The sequence below is a fragment of the Dendropsophus ebraccatus genome, chromosome 8 (genome assembly GCF_027789765.1).
Source record: "Dendropsophus ebraccatus isolate aDenEbr1 chromosome 8, aDenEbr1.pat, whole genome shotgun sequence".
NCBI lineage: Eukaryota > Metazoa > Chordata > Amphibia > Anura > Hylidae > Dendropsophus > Dendropsophus ebraccatus.
The window spans coordinates 28,636,280-28,656,906 of record NC_091461.1 but is presented as its reverse complement, the minus strand read 5'-3'; the positions used below and the strand labels follow the sequence as shown (position 1 = coordinate 28,656,906).

The following is a 20,627-nucleotide window of genomic DNA, read 5'->3' as shown; positions in this document are numbered from 1 at the left end:
ATGGCCCTGCCCCCCCTCCCCCTTTAAGTGACAATCTTTTATTTTTTTGGCAGCCATATTGGTTGTCACCCATCTTTCCAGGAACCAGATAGAAAGTCTGAAACTTCTTAGAAGAACGCGTGACAACCTGCTAGAAGACAATGCAAGGCTTAGAGGGTGTCTGGGCTCTTTAAAGGGGCGTGCAGCTGAGCCGGCAGTGTACTCACTTCTTGCTGCAGTCCAGCAGGACGCCGGTATACCTCCTCTCCCCGCAGCTCAGAGTCACCACCAGAGTGTCATTGACTATGTGCTCCAGCAGGACCGGCACCAGGGAGCCGACCCGCAGCTCCTGCCCGTCCTCGGCCTCCATGCTCCCTCCGGCTTCCGGATGCCAGCTCTGGCCCTCCCTCGATCCCCGCAGCCGAGGGCCTACAGTGTGCACAGCGCCCCCTTCCCTCTTCCGTCTGACCTCCGGCTACACCAGCACCGCCGCCTCCTCCTCCTGCTCCGCCGCTGCTCCTGGGATTGTGATGACGACACAGCCGGCTTTCCCCGCCCCCTCCACTTATCCTCCTCTTCTCCCTTCCCACCGGCTATTGTGACGTCACGCCGGGACAGCAGGCTTTGTGACGTCACTGCAAGGGGGGAATCCTCTCCTGTGTGATACATTATTTCACATGAGTCATATATATAGATTTTTATTTGATCGATTCCTGCCAGTGAGTAGTTATCTTCTGTCTATAAAGTCAAGGGAGGAATGGTTTCATTTATGCTACGTTTACACGGATCGATAATTCGCCCGATCGTACGATTAACGATTTTGAAGTAATATTTTTTTTTAACGATCAGCGTTTAGATGGAACGATATATCGTACTGAAAAATCGTTTTGCGATCGCTTAAGCCTATCTCGCACATAGGTTAAATCTGTTTACACGGAACGATCTGCGTTTTTTTTTGCGAACGACGATTTAAGAACATGTTGTAAGATCAAAATGAACGATTTCTCGCTCGTCGTTCTTTCGCTGCGTTTACACGTACAATTATCGTTATCGTTATTCGAATGATAATCGTTCCGTGTAAACGCAGCATTACATGGGATTATTCTACAGGGTAGTTACCTGGAAATAAATTGATTAAAATTTAATAAAATCAGGTGGGATTCATAATGGAGGAATTTACTAAGGGGATTTGTGTAGATTTTGGCGAATGAGTATCTTTGAGCAATCATAAAAAAAAATATATGGACTTTTGGGGTGCATTCACACGTACAGGATCCGCAGCAGATTTGATAGCCCAGATTTGCTTTGAATCTGCAACTTGAAATCTGCGTCATCAAATCTGCTGCATATCCTGTATGTGTGAACGCATCCCTAAGGCTGTGTACCACGGCCGTGATAATTACAAAAATATACGTTACCTCTCCTTCCATGGGATCCCGGCCGGAGCGTATACACATGGTATACACTCCGGCTGGGATCTCTCGCGGCGCCGCAAACATCTGACATGTCAGTTTTCTGCTGCCACTATCCATTGAATAGCCGCCGTAGAAAACCCTGTCAGTGCACACTATAGAGCGAGTGGCTCTGGCGGCACGCTCCATTGTGCGCTATGGAGAGTTTGAGTGCCGGCGCACACGGTGCGCCCACATCAGGACACTGCGGCCGAAAAGATCACCCGGACAGTACTGCAGTCCCGGCCCGGAAGATCTTTTCAGAGACTGGCCGCTCCATGACGTTATTGTGTTTTTGTTTTGTTTTTTCAAATAAATGTGCTATTTTTTTAACCCCTTAAGGTCAAAGCCTATTTTCGTTTTTGCGCTTTTGCTTATTCCATTTTAAGTTTAAAAGTCCATAGCGCTTGCATTTTTTCACCTAGAGACGTATATGAGCGCTTATTTTTTGCGAAACCAATTGTACTTTGCAATGACAGGGATTATTTTTCCATAACATATGCTGCGAAACCGGAAAAAAATCATTTGCGCTGTCAAATTGAAAAAAAAAACGAATTTGTTTTGATTTCGGGGAGTTTTGCATTTACGCCGTCCGTCCTATGGTAAAACTGACTTGTTATGCATGTTCCTCAAGTCGTTACGATTACTATGATATATAACATGTATAACTTATATTGTATCTGATGGCCTGTAAAAAATTCAATCCATTGTTAACAAATATACGTTCCTTAAAATCGCTCCATTCCCAGGCTTATAGCGCTGTTATCCTTTGGTCTATGGGGCTGTGTGAGGTGTCAGTTTTTGCGCCATGATGTGTTCTTTTTATCGGTACCTTGATTGCGCATATACGACTTTTTGATCGTTTTTTATTACATTTTTTCTGGATTTGATGCGACCAAAAATGCGCAATTTTGCACTTTGGAATTTTTTTGCGCTGACGCTGTTTACCGTGCGAGATCAGGAATGTGATTAATTAATAGTTCGGGCGATTATGCGCGCGGCGATACTAAATATGTTTATTTATTTATTTATTTTATATTTATAAAATGGGAAAAGGGGGGTGATTTGGACTTTTATTAGGGGAGGGGATTTTTTATTAATAAAAACACTTTTTTACTTTTTTTTTTACTGTAACTAGAAGCCCCCCTGGGGGACTTGTATATAGACAGCACTGATCTCTCATAGAGATCAATGCTGTGTATATACACAGCAAAGATCGATTAGATCGGTCATAGATTGCTATGGCCTGCTGCAGGCCATAGCGATCTACTGCCGAGCCGGGATCAGCGTCATTCCGACGCTGAGGCCCGGCACGGGCAGAAGAACGGATCTCCCCCCCGCGATCACATCGCGGGGGGGAGATCCGTCCCACTAGACACCAGGGACACGGAGAGCACAGCATCTAAGTGCAGCTGTCAGGTTTGACAGCTGCACTTAGAGGCTTAATTAGCCGGCGCGGCAACGGGACCCGCGCCGGCTAATAGAGGCACTGCCCGGCTGCACGTGTCAGCTGGGATCAGCGCCGTTCAGAGCGGGGTCCCTGCGGGACCCCGCTCTGAACACCCCGAGCGGCACCATGACGTATCAGATATGTCATGGGTCGCTAAGGGGTTAAACTAGTTTTCTGGTGAGAGCATTGATAAATTCCCCCCATTGACTTTGCACTGGCAACATGAAGATCACAATGTCGCATTGAACCATAACATAATAATTATAATCATTGTAAATGTAAAGATTGGGACATAACACAATAGTAATATATATACTGTGGTACCTAGGTTTAAGAGTAACTTTGATTGAGAGCATTTTGGTTTAAGAGCTCACAGTTTTTCAAAATTGTAACTTGGATTAAGAGCATTGCTTTGGTTTAAGAGCTCCCTGTACTGGGTGGGAGGGGGAGTGGGGAGGGGTATGGTCTGCATAGCGGGGTCTACAGTACTGTACTCCAACCCAGGAAGTCTCCCTCACCTTCCAAATCATAGCAGATCCACTTCAGGCTGGGGCTTGCATCAGGGGACAGGACGGTGGAGGTAATCTCTTTATAGCTGTAACCCCTCTCTCCCCGGACAGAGAGTGCTGCTATACTGTGCCCACATCTGCCCTGCTCATTCCTCCATGCTCCCTGCAGTCTCTATCAGCCCTTGTGTTTCCCATCCTCTCCATTCCTGCTATAATGTGCCTGCACTTACACTCAGCTATACACACTGCTGCTGTAATGTGCCAGCACTTACGCTCAGCTACTCACACTGCAGTATAGAGATGTTTCTGTCACTGCCCTCCTGCACAGCTCTGTGATTCTCACTTCCTGGTTGGTCTATGCTGGATATACACCCCTTCCCCCTTGCTGTCATGTGACCACACAGACCTCTGACAGCAACCCTGCTTCTCCATTCTAGCCTGTTGTACTACACTACTGCATTATGGGGATCTGCAGTTCCATCCTGTATCTACAACCTGCTGCTGTATTTTCAGGTTTATGCAGTTACTATACATTATACTCCACATGCTGATTGCTAAACTGTACAGTAACTTATAATATCACATATTCAGCTTTTTTTTTAATGTTTGTTTCATTAGTTTTACATGTTATTCAGATTTAAAAATGATCATTTTTGGGGTGTGGAATTTTGATTTCTTATGGAAAAATTTGCTTTGGTTTAAGAGTGATTTGGATTACAAGTACAGTTCCGAAACGAATTATGCTCGTAATCCAAGGCACCACTATATATATATTATATATATAAATACAAACACACACACACACACACACACACACACACACACGGTGGTCCAAAAGTAGGTGCCCAGTGTGTGTAATAGGGTTATGAATTCAGGGGAGATTTATCAAACATGGTGTAAAGTGAAACTGGCTCAGTTGCCCCTAGCAACCAATCAGATTCCACCTTTCATTTTCCAAAGAGTCTGTGAGGAATTAAAGGTGGAATCTGATTGGTTGCTAGGGGCAACTGAGCCAGTTTCACTTTACACCATGTTTGATAAATCTCCCCTGAATTCATAACCCTATTACACACACTAGGCACCTACTTTTGGACCACCTTGTATATATATATATATATATATATATATATATATATATATATATACACTCACCGGCCACTTTATTAGGTACACCATGCTAGTAACGGGTTGGACCCCCTTTTGCCTTCAGAACTGCCTCAATTCTTCGTGGCATAGACACAACAAGGTGCTGGAAGCTTCCTCAGAGATTTTGGTCCATATTGACATGATGGCATCACACAGTTGCCGCAGATTTGTCGGCTGCACATCCATGATGCGAATCTCCCGTTCCACCACATCCCAAAGATGCTCTATTGGATTGAGATCTGGTGACTGTGGAGGCCATTTGAGTACAGTGAACTCATTGTCATGTTCAAGAAACCAGTCTGAGATGATTCTAGCTTTATGACATGGCGCATTATCCTGCTGAAAGTAGCCATCAGATGTTGGGTACATTGTGGTCATAAAGGGATGGACATGGTCAGCAACAATACTCAGGATGGCTGTGGCGTTGCAACGATGCTCAATTGGTACCAAGGGGCCCAAAGAGTGCCAAGAAAATATTCCCCACACCATGACACCACCACCACCAGCCTGAACCGTTGATACAAGGCAGGATGGATCCATGCTTTCATGTTGTTGACGCCAAATTCTGACCCTACCTTCCGAATGTCGCAGCAGAAATCGAGACTCATCAGACCAGGCAACGTTTTTCCAATCTTCTACTGTCCAATTTCGATGAGCTTGTGCAAATTGTAGCCTCAGTTTCCTGTTCTTAGCTGAAAGGAGTGGCACCCGGTGTGGTCTTCTGCTGCTGTAGCCCATCTGCCTCAAAGTTGGACGTACTGTGCGTTCAGAGATGCTCTTCTGCCTACCTTGGTTGTAACGGTTGGCTATTTGAGTCACTGTTTCCTTTCTATCAGCTCGAACCAGTCTGCCCATTCTCCTCTGACCTCTGGCATCAACAAGGCATTTCCGCCCACAGAACTGCCGCTCACTGGATGTTTTTTTCTTTTTCGGACCATTCTTTGTAAACCCTAGAGATGGTTGTGCGTGAAAATCCCAGTAGATCAGCAGTTTCTGAAATACTCAGACCAGCCCTTCTGGCACCAACAACCATGCCACGTTCAAAGGCACTCAGATCACCTTTCTTCCCCATACTGATGCTCGGTTTGAACTGCAGGAGATTGTCTTGACCATGTCTACATGCCTAAATGCACTGAGTTGCCGCCATGTGAATGGCTGATTAGAAATTAAGTGGTAACGTACAGTTGGACAGGTGTACCTAATAAAGTGGCCGGTGAGTGTATATGGTTGCATTGCAACTTGGGACATTATGCGACCCTGACGCAAAAGTCATCAAACATCTAAATATCCAGTGTTTATTTTTGGTTTCGGGCTGCTTACAACTTGAATTGACATCCATGCTGGCAAAGTTGTGACCACACTGACAATCATTAGCTGCAATGTTGCAATGCGGCGCTTTCCTGATGCATGACCAAAGTCACAGTGTGGGTGTAGCCAAAGATTCCATATTATTTCATTACATTTTTACAAATCTCTGGCACCAGTTCATTTGGAAGAAATACCCCCTTAGGGTATGTTCACACGTACAGGATCCGCAGCAGATTTGATGGCACAGATTTGATGCTGTGCTCAGTTATTTAGTTACATTATAGTTATATTTAGTTATATTTGCGTCATCAAATCTGCTGCAGATTCTGTATGTGTGAATGCTCCCTAAGGGGGTAGTTCAACCAAAAAAAAAAAATTCTAAAAGAACTGGTGTCATAGATTTGTAATTTACTTCTATTTAAAAAAAAATCTCCAGTCTGTCAGTACTTATCAGCTGCTGTATGTCCTGCAGGAAGTGATATTCTTTCCAGTTTGGAGAGCAGGAAAGGTTTTTTATGAGGATTTTCTACTTTTCTGGACAGTTCCTGACATGGACAGAGGTGGAAGCAGAGAGCACTGTGTCGGACTGGAGACAATACACCACTTCCTGCAGGACATACCGCAGCTGATAAGTACTGGGAGACTAGAGATTTTTAAGTAGAAGTAAATTACAAATCTCTGACACTTTCTGGTACCACTTGATTTGAAAGAAAATAATTTTTGGCAAACAACCCCTCAAAAACCCCTCAAACAACAGTCACTCAAAATCCAAGTTTGATGGTTTATTGGTTGCAATTCACAAGCTACTTGCATTGGGGTTAATGCTAGCAAAGTCACTTGCAACTTTGGGTGACTGTTGTGTCATGGTCCTTGGGTTTATGCTTATTACATGCACCACCACCACCACCACTACGGCAGCCTGAGATGATATTGCCGTGATCACTGCGACCTGCTTTGGTAATCGCAACTGTAACAAGTTCATGTGACAGGAAGTCATGGACAGAGTGCACAAATAGTTTGGTTGCACGACTAAGATTGTATTCTGTTCTGTATCACAGAACACTATGGGGGAGATTTATCAAACATGGTGTAAAGTGAAACTGGCTCAGTTGCCCCTAGCAACCAATCAGATTCCACCTTTCATTCCTCACAGACTCTTTTGAAAATGAAAGGTGGAATCTGGTTGGTTGCTAGGGGGCAACTGAGCCAGTTTCACTTTACACCATGTTTAATAAATCTCCCCCTATAATTTTACAGTTAGGTGATTTTTATATTGGTTGGAAAATCCAGAAAACTCCAGCATTGTTGTTGTCAAATAACATTTACTGCATAGGAATACACTGTGATGGAAGGCACTCGTATGTATTCAGCTGTCCTATAGTCCTGGGGTTAAAGGTGGCCATACACATTACACAGAGGTAGGCTGATGGCCGTACATGATCAGTAACCTTGGGTGAAGGGTGATCATTTTTTAACTTGTTCCTGCATGGAAAGATCATTCGTGTATTATTCTGCTGCACTGTCTCAGCTGACAGGCCGCTCAGCCAATCACAGGCTGGGACCGCCGTGGCCAGTGATTGGCTGAGCGGCCTGGCAGCTCAGACAGGCCGCTCTAAAGCTGGAGCGCGCGGACCCGGAGAGAAGCAGAGCACAAGAGGAGCCCTGCAGCCTGGATAGGTAATGTATAGAGTTTAAGCAAGGGCTGCAAGGACATCGGTAACGATGTCCCTGCAGCCCTTGTTAAACAATTATGGGGCCGCGTAATAGGCCCAGTAAACGAGCACTGATCTAGCAGATCGCCACTCGTTTACAGTTATTATCGGGTCCCCATGGGCCCGTGTAATACTACCCTAAGGCTGCCAGGAAAACATGTATACAGCCTATGGCCTATAGCTGTATCCATGCTTTCCAGGACTTCCTAGGGCTGCATCCAACTTTTCCAGCTTCGGGAGTCAAAAGGCAAGCCTTCGAGTTTGAACAACATTGTCAAAGTCCGCTCATCCCTACAAGCGGATATAGAACAAACATCTTTACAGACAATAATGACATGTCACTGCTTGTCTGAAACTATTGTTCATTCACCCAATGAATTATTATCTTGGTTGGAATTGTCTACTTAATCTATTGTATTTAGGTATTTTAAAGGGGTTATTAAGGATTAGAAAAAGCACAGCTACTTTCTTGAAAAAACAGCACCACCCCCGTCTTCAGGTTGTGTGTGGTGTTACAATTTAGCTCCAATCACTTCAATGGAACTGAGCTGCAATACCCTACACCCAAACTGAGGACAGGAGAGGAGCTGTTTCTGGAAGAAAGTGGCCATGTTTTTCTAAGCTTGGATAAGCCCTTTAAGGCTTGTGCTACACAGAAACAGTCATTGCGCAACTGAGGCCATTGGACTTTGCACAATAAAAGTCACGTCATCCCCATATATCACATGTAATGTGCCCTGTGCAATATTATTATCACAACTAATCTATTAATGTATAATGTTTTCTAAAGATAATCACATATTACTTTAACATTGCAAAATTACATAAATCAAGTAAAAACCATGTGATATTGACCAGAGTGTACCATCTTTGTTAGGGTATGTTCCCACCGAGGAATCCAGGTGGAACACCCGCCGTGGATTCCACCATTCAGGGCCGCATGTGGTGCTCGACCGGTCACTTACTAGGTTGTCCCTGGTGACACCACCTCTGTGGTGGTCGGTCGGTGGTATAGTACAGCTCAGGCAGTGATTGTACTGTCGTGATGCCAGTGCCAACTCAGCACACAGGTTGGGTGTTACACCTGCTTTTAATTGTGGCTGGCTATACTGTTCCTCTAAAATGGTCGGTGACTTGCCGGGTTGTGATGGGTCCCTTGGGCTCTTGTCACAGTGGTCCAGACTGGGGAGAAGACCCACCCGGACTGTTGGTACTGCCACCCACAGAAAGGGGAGAGTAACTCAAGAAGTGTGTAGCCGGTATGTGTATGTGCTGGTGCAATTATCACTAAGTCCCCGTAGAATAAATAAAAGGGCTTTACTGAGTCTCTTGCAATACAGGATAGCTTTTCAATAGGTAACTTCTGTGATACAGACTTGAGCTCACTTTAAGTGCTGAGGTAGAGTAGCAGTGCTTGTTTAGTTTAGTGTTGAGCAGAGAAGTTTGTCAGGAGAGCCCCAAACCAGGGTAGTAGTGTGCTCTGCCGGAATTGAGAAGAGAGTACTGAAGAGAAGAAGACTTGAGAGCAGAATACTTGTGCCTGTGTTTGACTAAACCACCTTCTGCCCTGCAGTGTCAGGGTAACCGTCGTACGAGGGAGACACAAGCCCCAGACGATGTTACCTTGGCGAAGCTAAGTGTCCGAAGGTGTCCTGATTTCACCTGAGCTGCGAGATAGAGTACATAGACCTTTGTTATGGTAGCTTTGCTCTATCTGGGTCAGTTCCTCTGCCTTAGGATACCGCCATGCACTTTTAAGAGAGGTACACAGCTTGGGCTGGGGTGATCTCTGACTTATCCTCCTTTAGGGGTTTAACACTACATACTGTCCATAGTTATAGCTTGGAATGGAAAAATCTCTGGGTTCACCATACATGTGTGTCTGACTACTTCACAGCTGGAGAGGATAACGGCAGGGGGACACTGAGGGACACAGGGCACTTGAGGAACACTGAGTATTCCTCTGTCATTATCCTCTCCAGCAGCCACAGCCCGCACAGCTCTGGGAGTCGGGTCGTGACATCACCATTTTATTTAGGAAGTGAAGCATTGATACAGTAGTAAGTGCAGGGAAAAAAAACACTTTATAAACATTTACTGTAATTTGTGATTTGTATAACTTTTGTAGGGAAATACAATAGTTCAATAAAAATTTTCACCAGACTTCTCCTTTAACTTTGAGTTCAAGGCTTTTGCGACAGATGCCAGACAAGTAACACCCGTGGTGAGACACCACACGAGCGCGTGTCCGCCTCTGCCATAGACTCCATTCTGAAAATGTTCATTCTTTGGACAGACGGTGACCAGCTGACCCTGTCATCTGCTAAAATCACATTTAATGGGCAAATAAGCATCAGAACTGGATGGAGCGATGGAAGAAGGTGGCCTGATCTGATGAATCACATTTTCTTTGAGATCATATAAATGGTTGGGTGTATGTATCCCTACCTGGGGAAGAGATGGCACCAAAATGCACTATGAGAAGTGATTAAGCTGGTGGTGGCAGTATGATTCCCTGGGCAATGTATTGATGGGAAGGCTTAAATTTTGGCCTTCATATGGATAACACAGACCAGCTACCTAAACATTGTATAGATCCTGTACAGAACAGGCTGTGCTCCCCCCCTCATTGTAGTGGGGCCCCCTTATGGCAGTGATAATGCTCTAACCACACTGCAAAATTGTTCAGGAATTCACCCACAATGTGGGATAGTTACCCTCTCCTGGTAGTCCCGCTCTGGATACCGATCCTGTCGCATAGAAATTGCCACCGTGTTCATTATACAATAAAGCAGAGATGAGTCCGCTGCTCATAGGAAATCACTGGAGCGGTGATTTCCTATGGGCATTGGACTCATCTTTGCTCATTTGCATAGTGAGCGCAGTGGCGATTTCTACATAATGGGAACGGCACCTGGAGCGGGACTGCCAGGAGAAAGTAAAGGCCCTATTACACAGGCCGTCTAAAGGAGCAAACGGGCGCTCTCAGCACTTGTTTGCTCCTCGTTCCCCGCTCGCTGCCGCCCCTATTCAACGCGGCTGCAGCGAGCGGGTGAGTTCGGGAGGGGCGGCGGGAAGCTGCGGGGGGGCTGCCCGGGTGATCGCGGATCGTCCGGGCAGCCCATAGGATACAGCAGCGTCTGCTGCCTATGCTCCTATTCAACGGAGCTATGGCAGCAGATCGTTGCTGTATTAGTTGCTTGTTTTTCAACATGTTGAAAGACAAGCGACTACAACGATCAGCCGACATGAACGATGTCGGCTGATGGTTGCACTCTATTTCACGGGACGATTATCATCCGTAGCGGCCGATATCAGCCGAATACGGACGATAATCGTTCCGTGGAATAGGACCTTAACTATCCCACGCTATATATCGGGGTAGGGTGGGATCTTGCCCTCTGTCAAGGCTGACAGATTCCCTATCACTCTGGCTGCTCTTCACTGCAGAGCACTGGATGAATACTCATGAAGAGGGCTGTGCTGGTGGATGGATTAGTGCACCGAAGGATAACGTACTGTCCCAGTGCACCAAACACTCTTAAGAGCGCTAGAGATGAGCAAACCTCAAGCACCAGTGGCTGAAGAAGTTGGATACAGCTTAAAACCCTTTGAGGACCAAGCCCAAAATGACCCAGTGGACCGCACAAATTCTCATTTTTGCTTTTTCATTTTTTGCTCCTCCCCTTCTAAGAGCTCTAGCACTTTCATTTTTTTTTTATCTACAGAGTCATGTGGGGGCTTGTTTTTTACAGGAATAGTTGTACTTTTGTAATGGCGTCTTTCATTCTGCCATAACATGTATGATGGAACCCCAAAAATATTGTTGATGAAGATATAAATTGGTGTAATCGTAAAAATAGAATGCAATATAGTAACTTTTGGGGGGTTCCTGTGTCAACGTAATATTACACAGAGCGACAGCAGCAGATCCCTGCCAGGCTGATCATTGGCGTTTCAGCCTGTTGAAAGACAAAGATCAGCTGACATTGTGCATGCGGACTATGGCCGATAATCGCTTTGTGTCATAGGGCCTTTAGTCAGTGTCTCCCTGCTTATTGCCCCATAGTTTTCTTTTACCCACCAGTTTTGGTTCAGACACATTTAGTTACATATGCAGTTGCTTATTGTCTTTTGATTATTGATCTACTCAATATATTTTTATATATGTGTATATATATATATATATATATATATATATATATATATATATATTTATTTTTTTTGCATTATTTTTCTTTGTGTCATACTGTATACAGCTAAGTTCTCATTTGAGTTTATACTGATTTATTGTTTGTAATTTTATAAATGTCATGTTTTGCTATTTTATTAACAGATTTATTTTTTACATAACGTGTCACAAGGAGATTATAAAAGACTTCTCAGACATTTATTTTTTTATATGTTTTCTTTTGTACTTGGGACATTCATAGGAACAGACTGACCCATAAGTCCATTGTCACACGGCAGTATTTTCACAGGTCATTCTAAAGGCCCCTTGGACAGGCTGACTGTGCCCAGTAAGCAGCCATCTCAGTGATCGGTGATTGTTTGCCGAGCCTTTAATCAGCTGTGCAATGATTGAGACACCAAACGTTCTGATCTGATGATCACTTGGCTCATGCAGCCAATTATTTGCTGTCAACCCATCTCCCCTTGTAAGCGCACCATGTGACCATAATGCACAGGACCCCCATTGGATCAGAATGGGGGTTGCATGCACTACGGCCTCATGGCGTGTTTGTAACATAGTAACATAGTTAATAAGGTTGAAAGAAGACCATGAAAGAGTCCACCAGGTTCAACCTAGAGAAACCCTACTATGTTGATCCAGAGCAAGGCAAGAACTCTTAAAGGGCACATGACAATTGCCCCATCACAGGGAGAAAATTCCTTCCCAACTCCAATGACAATCAGAATAATCCCTGGATCAACGTATCACCGGAAAATATTTTTCAAGAAAATCATCCAGGCCTCCCTTGAACTTATTTAATAAATCAGCCATGACAACCTCATGTGGCAGAGAGTAGTCATGGAAACCTGTAGCCATGTAGGCCATGTAGTCATGGAGACCTATAGCCATGTAGGCCATGTAGTCATGGAGACCTGAACTTCCAAAATAACAGAGGAAATCTCTGCTGATTCGGCAGCGGCTGTCATGACAGGTACACTTTAATTGCCCTGTGTAATGGGACTTTAAGGGTCTGTGGAGAAGAGGAGGATTCTGAATTTGTGGTACACTGTCACAAGACCCCGCCAATGTAAATAAGCTGAAAGATTAGTAAGGGCCATATTACATACCCTGATGTATCTACTAGTATGAATATGGTCTTACTACCATACGGTTTTAGGATAGAATATGATCTTACTACCATACTACCTTACTACCTTACTACCATATTCTACTAGATTGTCGCTCGCTTATTGAGCCTATTACACAGCTCAATAATCGTGCAACAAGGGCTGTATATATATATATCATTAGCGATGTCCGTGCAGCCCTCGCCCTAGTGTAAAATAATAAACTGTATACATACCTCTCCGCACTCCCCTGTGTTCTTCTCCCTTCTGCCCTTACCCCGCAGCCGCTGGAACTTGTGAACCAGTCTCTAAAGTGACAGACTGCTCAGCCAATCACAGGCCAAGATGGGACAGTACCATGGCCAGTGATTGGCAGAGCAGTCTGTCCTTTTAAAGACCGGTTCAGAAGTTCCAGTGGTGGTTGCGGGGAGAAGGGAGAAGCTAGAAAAACATTTTTTTATTTTCTATTTTTCTACACATTCATCAGTCGTCATCCGCATCACTATTACACGTAGTGATGCATCCGACGGCCGATGATTTTTAGGCAGGATTAAATGACACGATCAGCCGATGATCGTTTTCATCAGCTGATCATTATCTTTGTTACACGGAGCGATAATCTGCTGAATCCTGATTCTGCAGATTATCTCTCTGTGTAATAGGGCCCTTAGTTAAGGAAAAAGTGGCAAAAACACTAAACCTTGCCTTGTATACTCTATACTGTCATACTAGGTTCACACAACGTATATTTTCATAAAATTATGAAAATATATGTTAACTCTCCATCTATGGAATCCCGTCTGGAGCATATACACATAGCATACGTTCCGGCCGGGATCCCTAGCAGTGCTGCAAACAACTGACATGTCAGTTTTCTGCGGCTGCTATTCAGTGAATATCGGCCGCAGAAAACCATGTCAGTGCACACTATGGAGCGAGCGGCTCTAGCTGGAACCCTGCGGCCGAAAAGATCATCTGGCCGGTACTGCAGTACCGGACGGGATGATCTTTTGATAGACTAGACGGTCTAATACATAGTCTGCACATAGCCTAAGTATGCATATTTTCTCCATATAAATCATGGTTTGTACTCTAGTGGACTGAATATACACGTCTCATCTTGTCAGTGTCTTTAAGTCTATGATAAATAAAGTATGTGTCACCTGAGACGTGCTGAGGTGTAGCGTACTGTGAGAGAAGCAAGCATAATAGACAGACTGACCGGTACTAGCATACTGCGGGATATCTAATTGACTACTTGTCATCCAATGTTTATCTATCATCAGCCAAGACCCTGTAGTGCGGACAGGAGATGTGCAGCCGATAACAATGTATAATGGCCCCACGATTATTCAGGCCTCATGAAGGCCCTGCCGAAGAGTGCTAATCTCAAATATCAGGCCGGGTAATAGACCCATTAGCCGCATAAAGAAAAAACATTCTCCGCATATTGTAGCGTGCATCCTCACAATAGGTTGACATGTTGATGGAGAGTCAGGGCTCTCCCAGAGTTTTTACCCATTCTTTGTGAATATTTAGAGGTGCTACTCCCTCCTTTCATCCTTTTGGGTATAAAGCTGGCCATACACGTTCAATAACTCACGGCCAAACGATCGTTCAACCATCAGTTATCTTTTCCATCCAGCTCCCGTCCTGCTTATAGACAGGAACGTCCATTACAACTGAGCATTCCAGTGTTCTCTATGGAGAGGGGAGAACTCTGGCTGCAGCTTATCTTTCCCAGAAAAAAGGGGTCGGGTAGTGATTTTTCATCACCTCTATCTCTACCAACATCATTTATTACAATTTATGGACAGGGAGAGATAGGAACGCTGCACCTCACGCCTATGGCTGACACTAATGCCTCTCGTCTACATTTAAAAACCAACGCCAGGATGTTGGTATATAATTTGATTAAACCATATTGCCCCATGTACCACGTGCAGGTCCCCTGGTTCAAATCTGTGTCAGTCAGTGACCGCTAGCCCCGTGAGGGGAGCACAAACAGGGAAGGGAGGCCATAGAACGGCCCTGCAACCCCAATGTCACGGGACCAATCCCCATGGGCCCCCCCAAAACCCAGCAGGCACCACCGGTCTTTAAATGTAGCCAAGAGGCATTAGTGTCAGCCATAGGTGTGAGGTGCAGCGCTCCTTTCTCTCCTTGTCCATATTTTATGTTTCTCTCTTTTCTGAGTGTTTGCACTCCTCCTGGAAGACCCATGACACCAGGAGACTGGCACGTCGTACATGGGGCAATATGGTTTGATCAAATTATATACCAACATCCTGGCATTGGTTTTTAAATGTACCCGAGAGGCATTAGTGTCAGCCATAGGTGTGATGTGCAGCAGCTCCTTTTTCTCCATGTCGCATTTTACTTTTCTCCCTTTTCGAGCAGTTGGCACTCCTTCTTGTAAGACCCATGTGACCCCAATCAGCCGGAGGCACCTGTGCACACATGGCATGGCTATCTTTCCCATTCTACCTGCAGGAGCAATGGTGAGTAATAAGACCATATTCATACTTGTGTTGCTTGGTGGCAGCTTCCTCCACTGGTGGTGCCTCCTGGGTTTTGGGGGGGCCCTTGGGGTTTGGTCCTGTGACCATGGGGTTGCAGGGCCATTCTATGGCCCCCCTTCCCTGCTTGTGCACACTTTACGGGGTTGGCGGTCGCAGTGTTGATTTAGTGTAGGGACTCATGTGGGCCAGCAATATGTTTTGATCAAATTATATACCAACATCCTGGCATTGGTTTTTAAATGTAGCCTAGAGGCATTAGTGTCAGCCATAGGTGTGAGGTGCAGCAGCTCCTTTCTCTCCATGTCGCAATTTATTACAATATTGCTACATGCAGGTGTAGATTGTAGCGGGCTAGCGGCCAGCAGATCGTCGATATTGTTCTAGTTTTTTTCAACATGTTGAAAGACAAGGATCAGCCAACAACGTGCATGTTGACTGATCATTGTCTTTTAACAGGAGCTATTACACCAATCGATTATCGGTCGCATTGGTTGATAGTCGGCCATATATGGCTGATAATCGCTTGGTGTAATAGTGCCTTAAGAAGGAGCTGGCGGGGGATTAACACATATACATATACATATACACATCTACATGTTAAGGGTATATGCACACTGAGCGATTCTCAGGAATTCTGCGAGGAACTGAAGAGGAAAGATTTCTGCTTGAAATTCCTTTCCTTTTCTGCCCTGTCAGAATAGGGGTAGGTTCACAAGAATTGACATGTCAATTCTTTCGGCGAAATGCAGAATCGGCCCAGCCATAGAATGGTGTCCAAACAGGTACGAGCGACCTAATCCGGAACTTATCCACGCGGATTCCATATGGTGAACCCACCCTAGGAGCGGAATTCAAGCAGAAAGCAAGCGGAATTCCAGCAGAATTTCTAACAGAATTTAAGCCCCATTGACTTCTATAGGATTCCTCTAGCTGAATCCACCCAGGAACGCATATTCCGTGTAGAATCCGGACAGAAGTTTCTGCCATGTGCACTAATCCATGGAAATACAATAGAAAACAATGAGAGCCAAGACTGCTCATTTTTTACGAAATTTTGAGCGGATTACATGTGCATTTCGACAGTTAAACAGTCTTCTATGTAATAATAGTACCTTCCCCGCACAGATACAGCCATATTGGACCTCTACTGTTCTAGATATAGTCACTTGCTGAACATTTGAAAAGAATCCATGGATTGTATTTTAGCCGCAGTTTGTGAGAATAACTCCAGCATAACGCATAACGAAGAATGTCCGAGCTATTCTGCGTGTATGCAACTTTTACATGACTACATTCCTGAACCCAATCCAGCTCTGGTAAAGGCTAGCAAACGTTATTCCACCCTCTTAGTGGCAGACTGGGGCACCTGGTGCAAATCAGTGGAATTGATTCTGGGGGTGCACCCTACTGCTCTATGGAAAGTGACTGACCAGTATTTAGTCAAACTACAGCTCCCAGAATACCTTATGTGCACAGCTTTCAGTTTATGCTGGTAGTTGTAGTTTCCTAACTGAAGAGCGGACAACTCCAATAATAACCATCATCACCATAAAAAAGGTGAACTGATAGGTGTACGGCGGAATGATTGTCTGGCTGTCAGTTATCTGCCCAGACTGGCCCCGTCCTCCCCATACACAGGAACACTCCGCACAGCCAGACGTTCCTGTCTTCTCTATGGAGAGGGGTAAGCAGCTGCGGAAGAGCTCTGGCTGTGGCTTACCTCTTCCAGAACAAAGGGCTCACCCAACCTCTATCACCGACTACATTATCATGGGGGAGAGCCTCATACACCTAAGATTGACATCCAAACTTGCCACAAGCAGATGGAGGCCTTTAGGGGGTTTCTCATCTATGGTTCATGTGTACCCTTAAGGCCCATTGCGTCAGTACACCATCGTGTCTGTCAAAAAAGACTGCCTGAACAAATAATAGATAAGGAGGCTGGTCTCCCTTCCATCTGTTCCATTTAGTATTTTATGTATAGGTATGATTTTTTGGGGAAGAATAATTGATGTGCAGCCCTAATGTGTATATGCTTTGGTTTGAGATAGAGAGGTTGCCTGTTCATTTGTTGAGGAATTAAAACTCCCAACATACACTGAGTGCAGTACACCTGCAGGGCATGCTGGAAGTTGTAGTGTTCAAAATGTTAACTCCCAGCATGCTTTGAAAATCAAATTTGAAAAGGAATGGGGTGCAAGGTAGTCATATTAGGATTTTCTTACCGTCACATCACATCTTTCTGTAATGCTTCATATGTACCCTATATATATATATATATACACACACACACACACACACACACGCACACACGCCACTATAGCTGTGTAATAGGACTTCTTCGGCGGCTGATCAGGCCCTTCTGACATGTTGACATGAGATCTATGCAGTTACCAACACTTTTAAGGCCCTAATCAAGACATGTAAGGGGTTATCCAGTGATTTTTTTTCTTTCAAATCAACTGGTGCCAGAAAGTTATACAGATTTGTAATTTACTTCTATTTGAAAATCTCAAGTCTTCCCATACTTATCAGCTGCTGTATGTACTGCAGGAAGTGTTTTATTTTCAGTCTGACACAGTGCTCTCTGCTGCCACCTCTGTCTATGACAGGAACTGTCCAGAGCAGGAGAAGTTTTCTATGAGGATTTGCTCCTGCTCTGGACAGTTTCTGAAATGGATAGAGGTGGCAGCAGAGAGCCCTGTGTCAGACTGAAAAAACAACACTTCCTGCAGGACGTACAGCAGCTGATAACTATGGGAAGCTGAGATTTTCAAATAGAAGTAAATTACAAATCTATATAACTTTCTGAAACCAGTTGATTTAAAAGAAATAGATTTTTGCTGGACAACCCCTTTAAACACTTGTGACTGCCCTGTAATATCCCAGCCCTCACTGTGGCCTAGCGTGCAGGTTTATCCTAACAGAATCAGCCCTGTTGACAAGTATGTATGTGAGGAATTTAGGACTGTGACCATGGGGGGATACACCACCTTTCTTTTGAATGATCATGGATAACTCCTTCAACTTCAGCTGCACAAAAAGCATGAATACATCCTATATTCCATGTGTCTTACTTCCATGTATCCTCACTACAGTTCCAGGAAATGTTTGTGCACATTTTTTTACGCAGTGTCCCTGCATTATCCATAGTATTCCTCAGGGAACATAACAGCTGCTTCAGGGATGTCACCGCTAGTCTCTGGTGTATTGATAATCTACATTCGCAGAAGAGCTGATTGAGGTCACAAATGGCCATGTAACAACAGTGCCCGACAGGAGGTAGCTGAGGCTAAACACTATGAGAATGGATCAATAAGGAATCTACTGGAGCAGGGTGTATGTAAATAATGGGAGCTTCTATCTAGAATAACAGAAACCCGCTGAGAAAAACATAGAAGATTGTCGGCAGAAAAAGACCACCTGGTCCCTCCAGTCGGCCCTTTTAGTATTTCCTTTCTTATTATCTTAGGATAGATATATGTTTATCCCAGGCATGTTTACATTTAGTTATTGTAGATTTACCTACCACATCTGCTGGAAGTTTGTTCCAAGCATCTACTACAACTCACAATTCTGTTCCGTAATCTGTGAAACTCCAGCAGTTACAGAACTGTTACTCCCATAAGTCATTGGCTGCTGAAGGCATCTGTACTAGAGATGAGCGAACCTGGAGCATGCTTGAGTCCATCCGAACCCAAACGTTCGGCATTTGATTAGCTGAACTTGGATAAAGCCCTAAGGCTATGTGGAAATCATGGATATAGTCATTGGCTGTATCCATGTTTTCCAGACAACCTTAGAGCTTTATCCAAGTTCTGCAGCCCCAGCTAATCAAATGCCGATTGTTCGGGTTCGGATCGACTCAAACCCGAACCTGGTTCGCTCATCTTTAATCAGTACATGATGGGAGTTATAGTTTTGCAACAGCTTGAAAGCCACAGATTGGGGAATGGTACATTATACTCTCTGATTATAATTATTGTTATGTTTTATGAGCGGAAATGGAACGGAAAAGAGGACACATGGAGAACACAGAAAATCCATGGAGGAAAAGACTCAAGGCCGTCCTGCTACAAGATACACACACACACTCACACACGCACGCAAAGATACCTTGGAGACTTCAGAACCAATGCAAAATGTAAGGAGGTAAAACCAAAAAGAAAAATTCCTGTAGCCCTTAAAGTAGTTATAAAATATTAGGACACCCCTTTAATCCCCCTTAAAGTGGCCACCGCTCCAGCACCATCTTCACTCTGGTGTCCCTAGTGGAGATGTGGCAATCCACATACATTGGTCACATGATGGACAGCAGTTTCTTCCTAAATGTGAAGCATATAATTCCTAACGCCAGTGATTGGCCAGTGAATAATGAACTTGACGTTATCGCGGAAAGTTCCAGGCCTGTGTGAAATTTTAAAAAACGAATGGACTCTTTTTGGTTATGTTCACGTACAGTTTTTTGCACATTTTGGGGGCATAAATTGCCACTGAAATGGCTGTTTGTTCATAAATGCGTACATGCCTTCATTGCTGTTTTGAGCCCCCCGAGAGTCCCCTTCATGGTGCACAGTGATTTTTTTTTATTCTCTTCATTTCAAAAGGGTGGACTTGAGCTGGGCCAGTTGTTTGCCAGTAGTATGCCACAGGACTTCCTTTTCCTTATATCTCTGGCCAATCAGAGCACAGCACATTACATTCTCCTCTTCTGTGACATGACCAAGTGCTGGTGAACAGAATAGCACCCTGTCGGGGATAAATTATACAGAAGAGCACTATAGATGGTCCATGGGTGAAAGAAGAGGTTACTGATGCACTGGGTTTGCATGGTGGTATGAGCAGAAAGGAAATAAATAGCAGCGAAGTAAGCACAGTGTTACACTGCAGTGCTGCTACTGAGTTAAGATGGAAGCCTTATGTGGTGTCCAACTATTAGTGACTTAAACACCTGTTACAAAGTTCTCTTTCAGGTTAAGTGGTGATGAGGTATTTTACAGTTTTACCACTAGGTGTCAGTATCTTCTCTATGTATATGTATTGCACAGCTGAAGTCAGTATTGGGTTAATGTTTCTGTTATACCATGTGTTTTGTGCTAACCAATAGGAGGTGCTCTCCCTCTTTCTACCTATACCTGCGTTTCACACACACTCACCCTCTGTAGGAGGAGTTAGTTAGTTCTGTGTGGAAGGAAGTGAGCGAGTCAGTTGAGTCTACTCTAGACACAAGAGTGTATAGATGCAGCAAA

At 44.5% G+C, this 20,627-nt stretch overlaps 1 protein-coding gene and 1 long non-coding RNA gene across 2 annotated transcripts in view; one reads left to right on the top strand and one right to left on the bottom strand.

The window, feature by feature from the left end:
• Nucleotides 1-501, bottom strand: part of PWWP2B (PWWP domain containing 2B) — a 30,699-nt gene extending 30,198 nt beyond the window's left edge. The window contains exon 1 of the mRNA XM_069978948.1: nt 207-501. Within this exon, the coding sequence (XP_069835049.1) occupies nt 207-349 (143 nt within the window). The 5' untranslated portion in view covers nt 350-501. The remainder of the gene's footprint in view (nt 1-206) is intronic.
• Nucleotides 502-12,640: 12,139 nt separating this feature from the next.
• LOC138798476 (uncharacterized) lies at nt 12,641-16,608 on the top strand. The gene is made up of 3 exons (XR_011364087.1): nt 12,641-12,720; nt 15,257-15,357; nt 16,504-16,608. It is a non-coding gene; the product is annotated as an uncharacterized lncRNA (long non-coding RNA).
• Nucleotides 16,609-20,627: the final 4,019 nt, after the last annotated feature.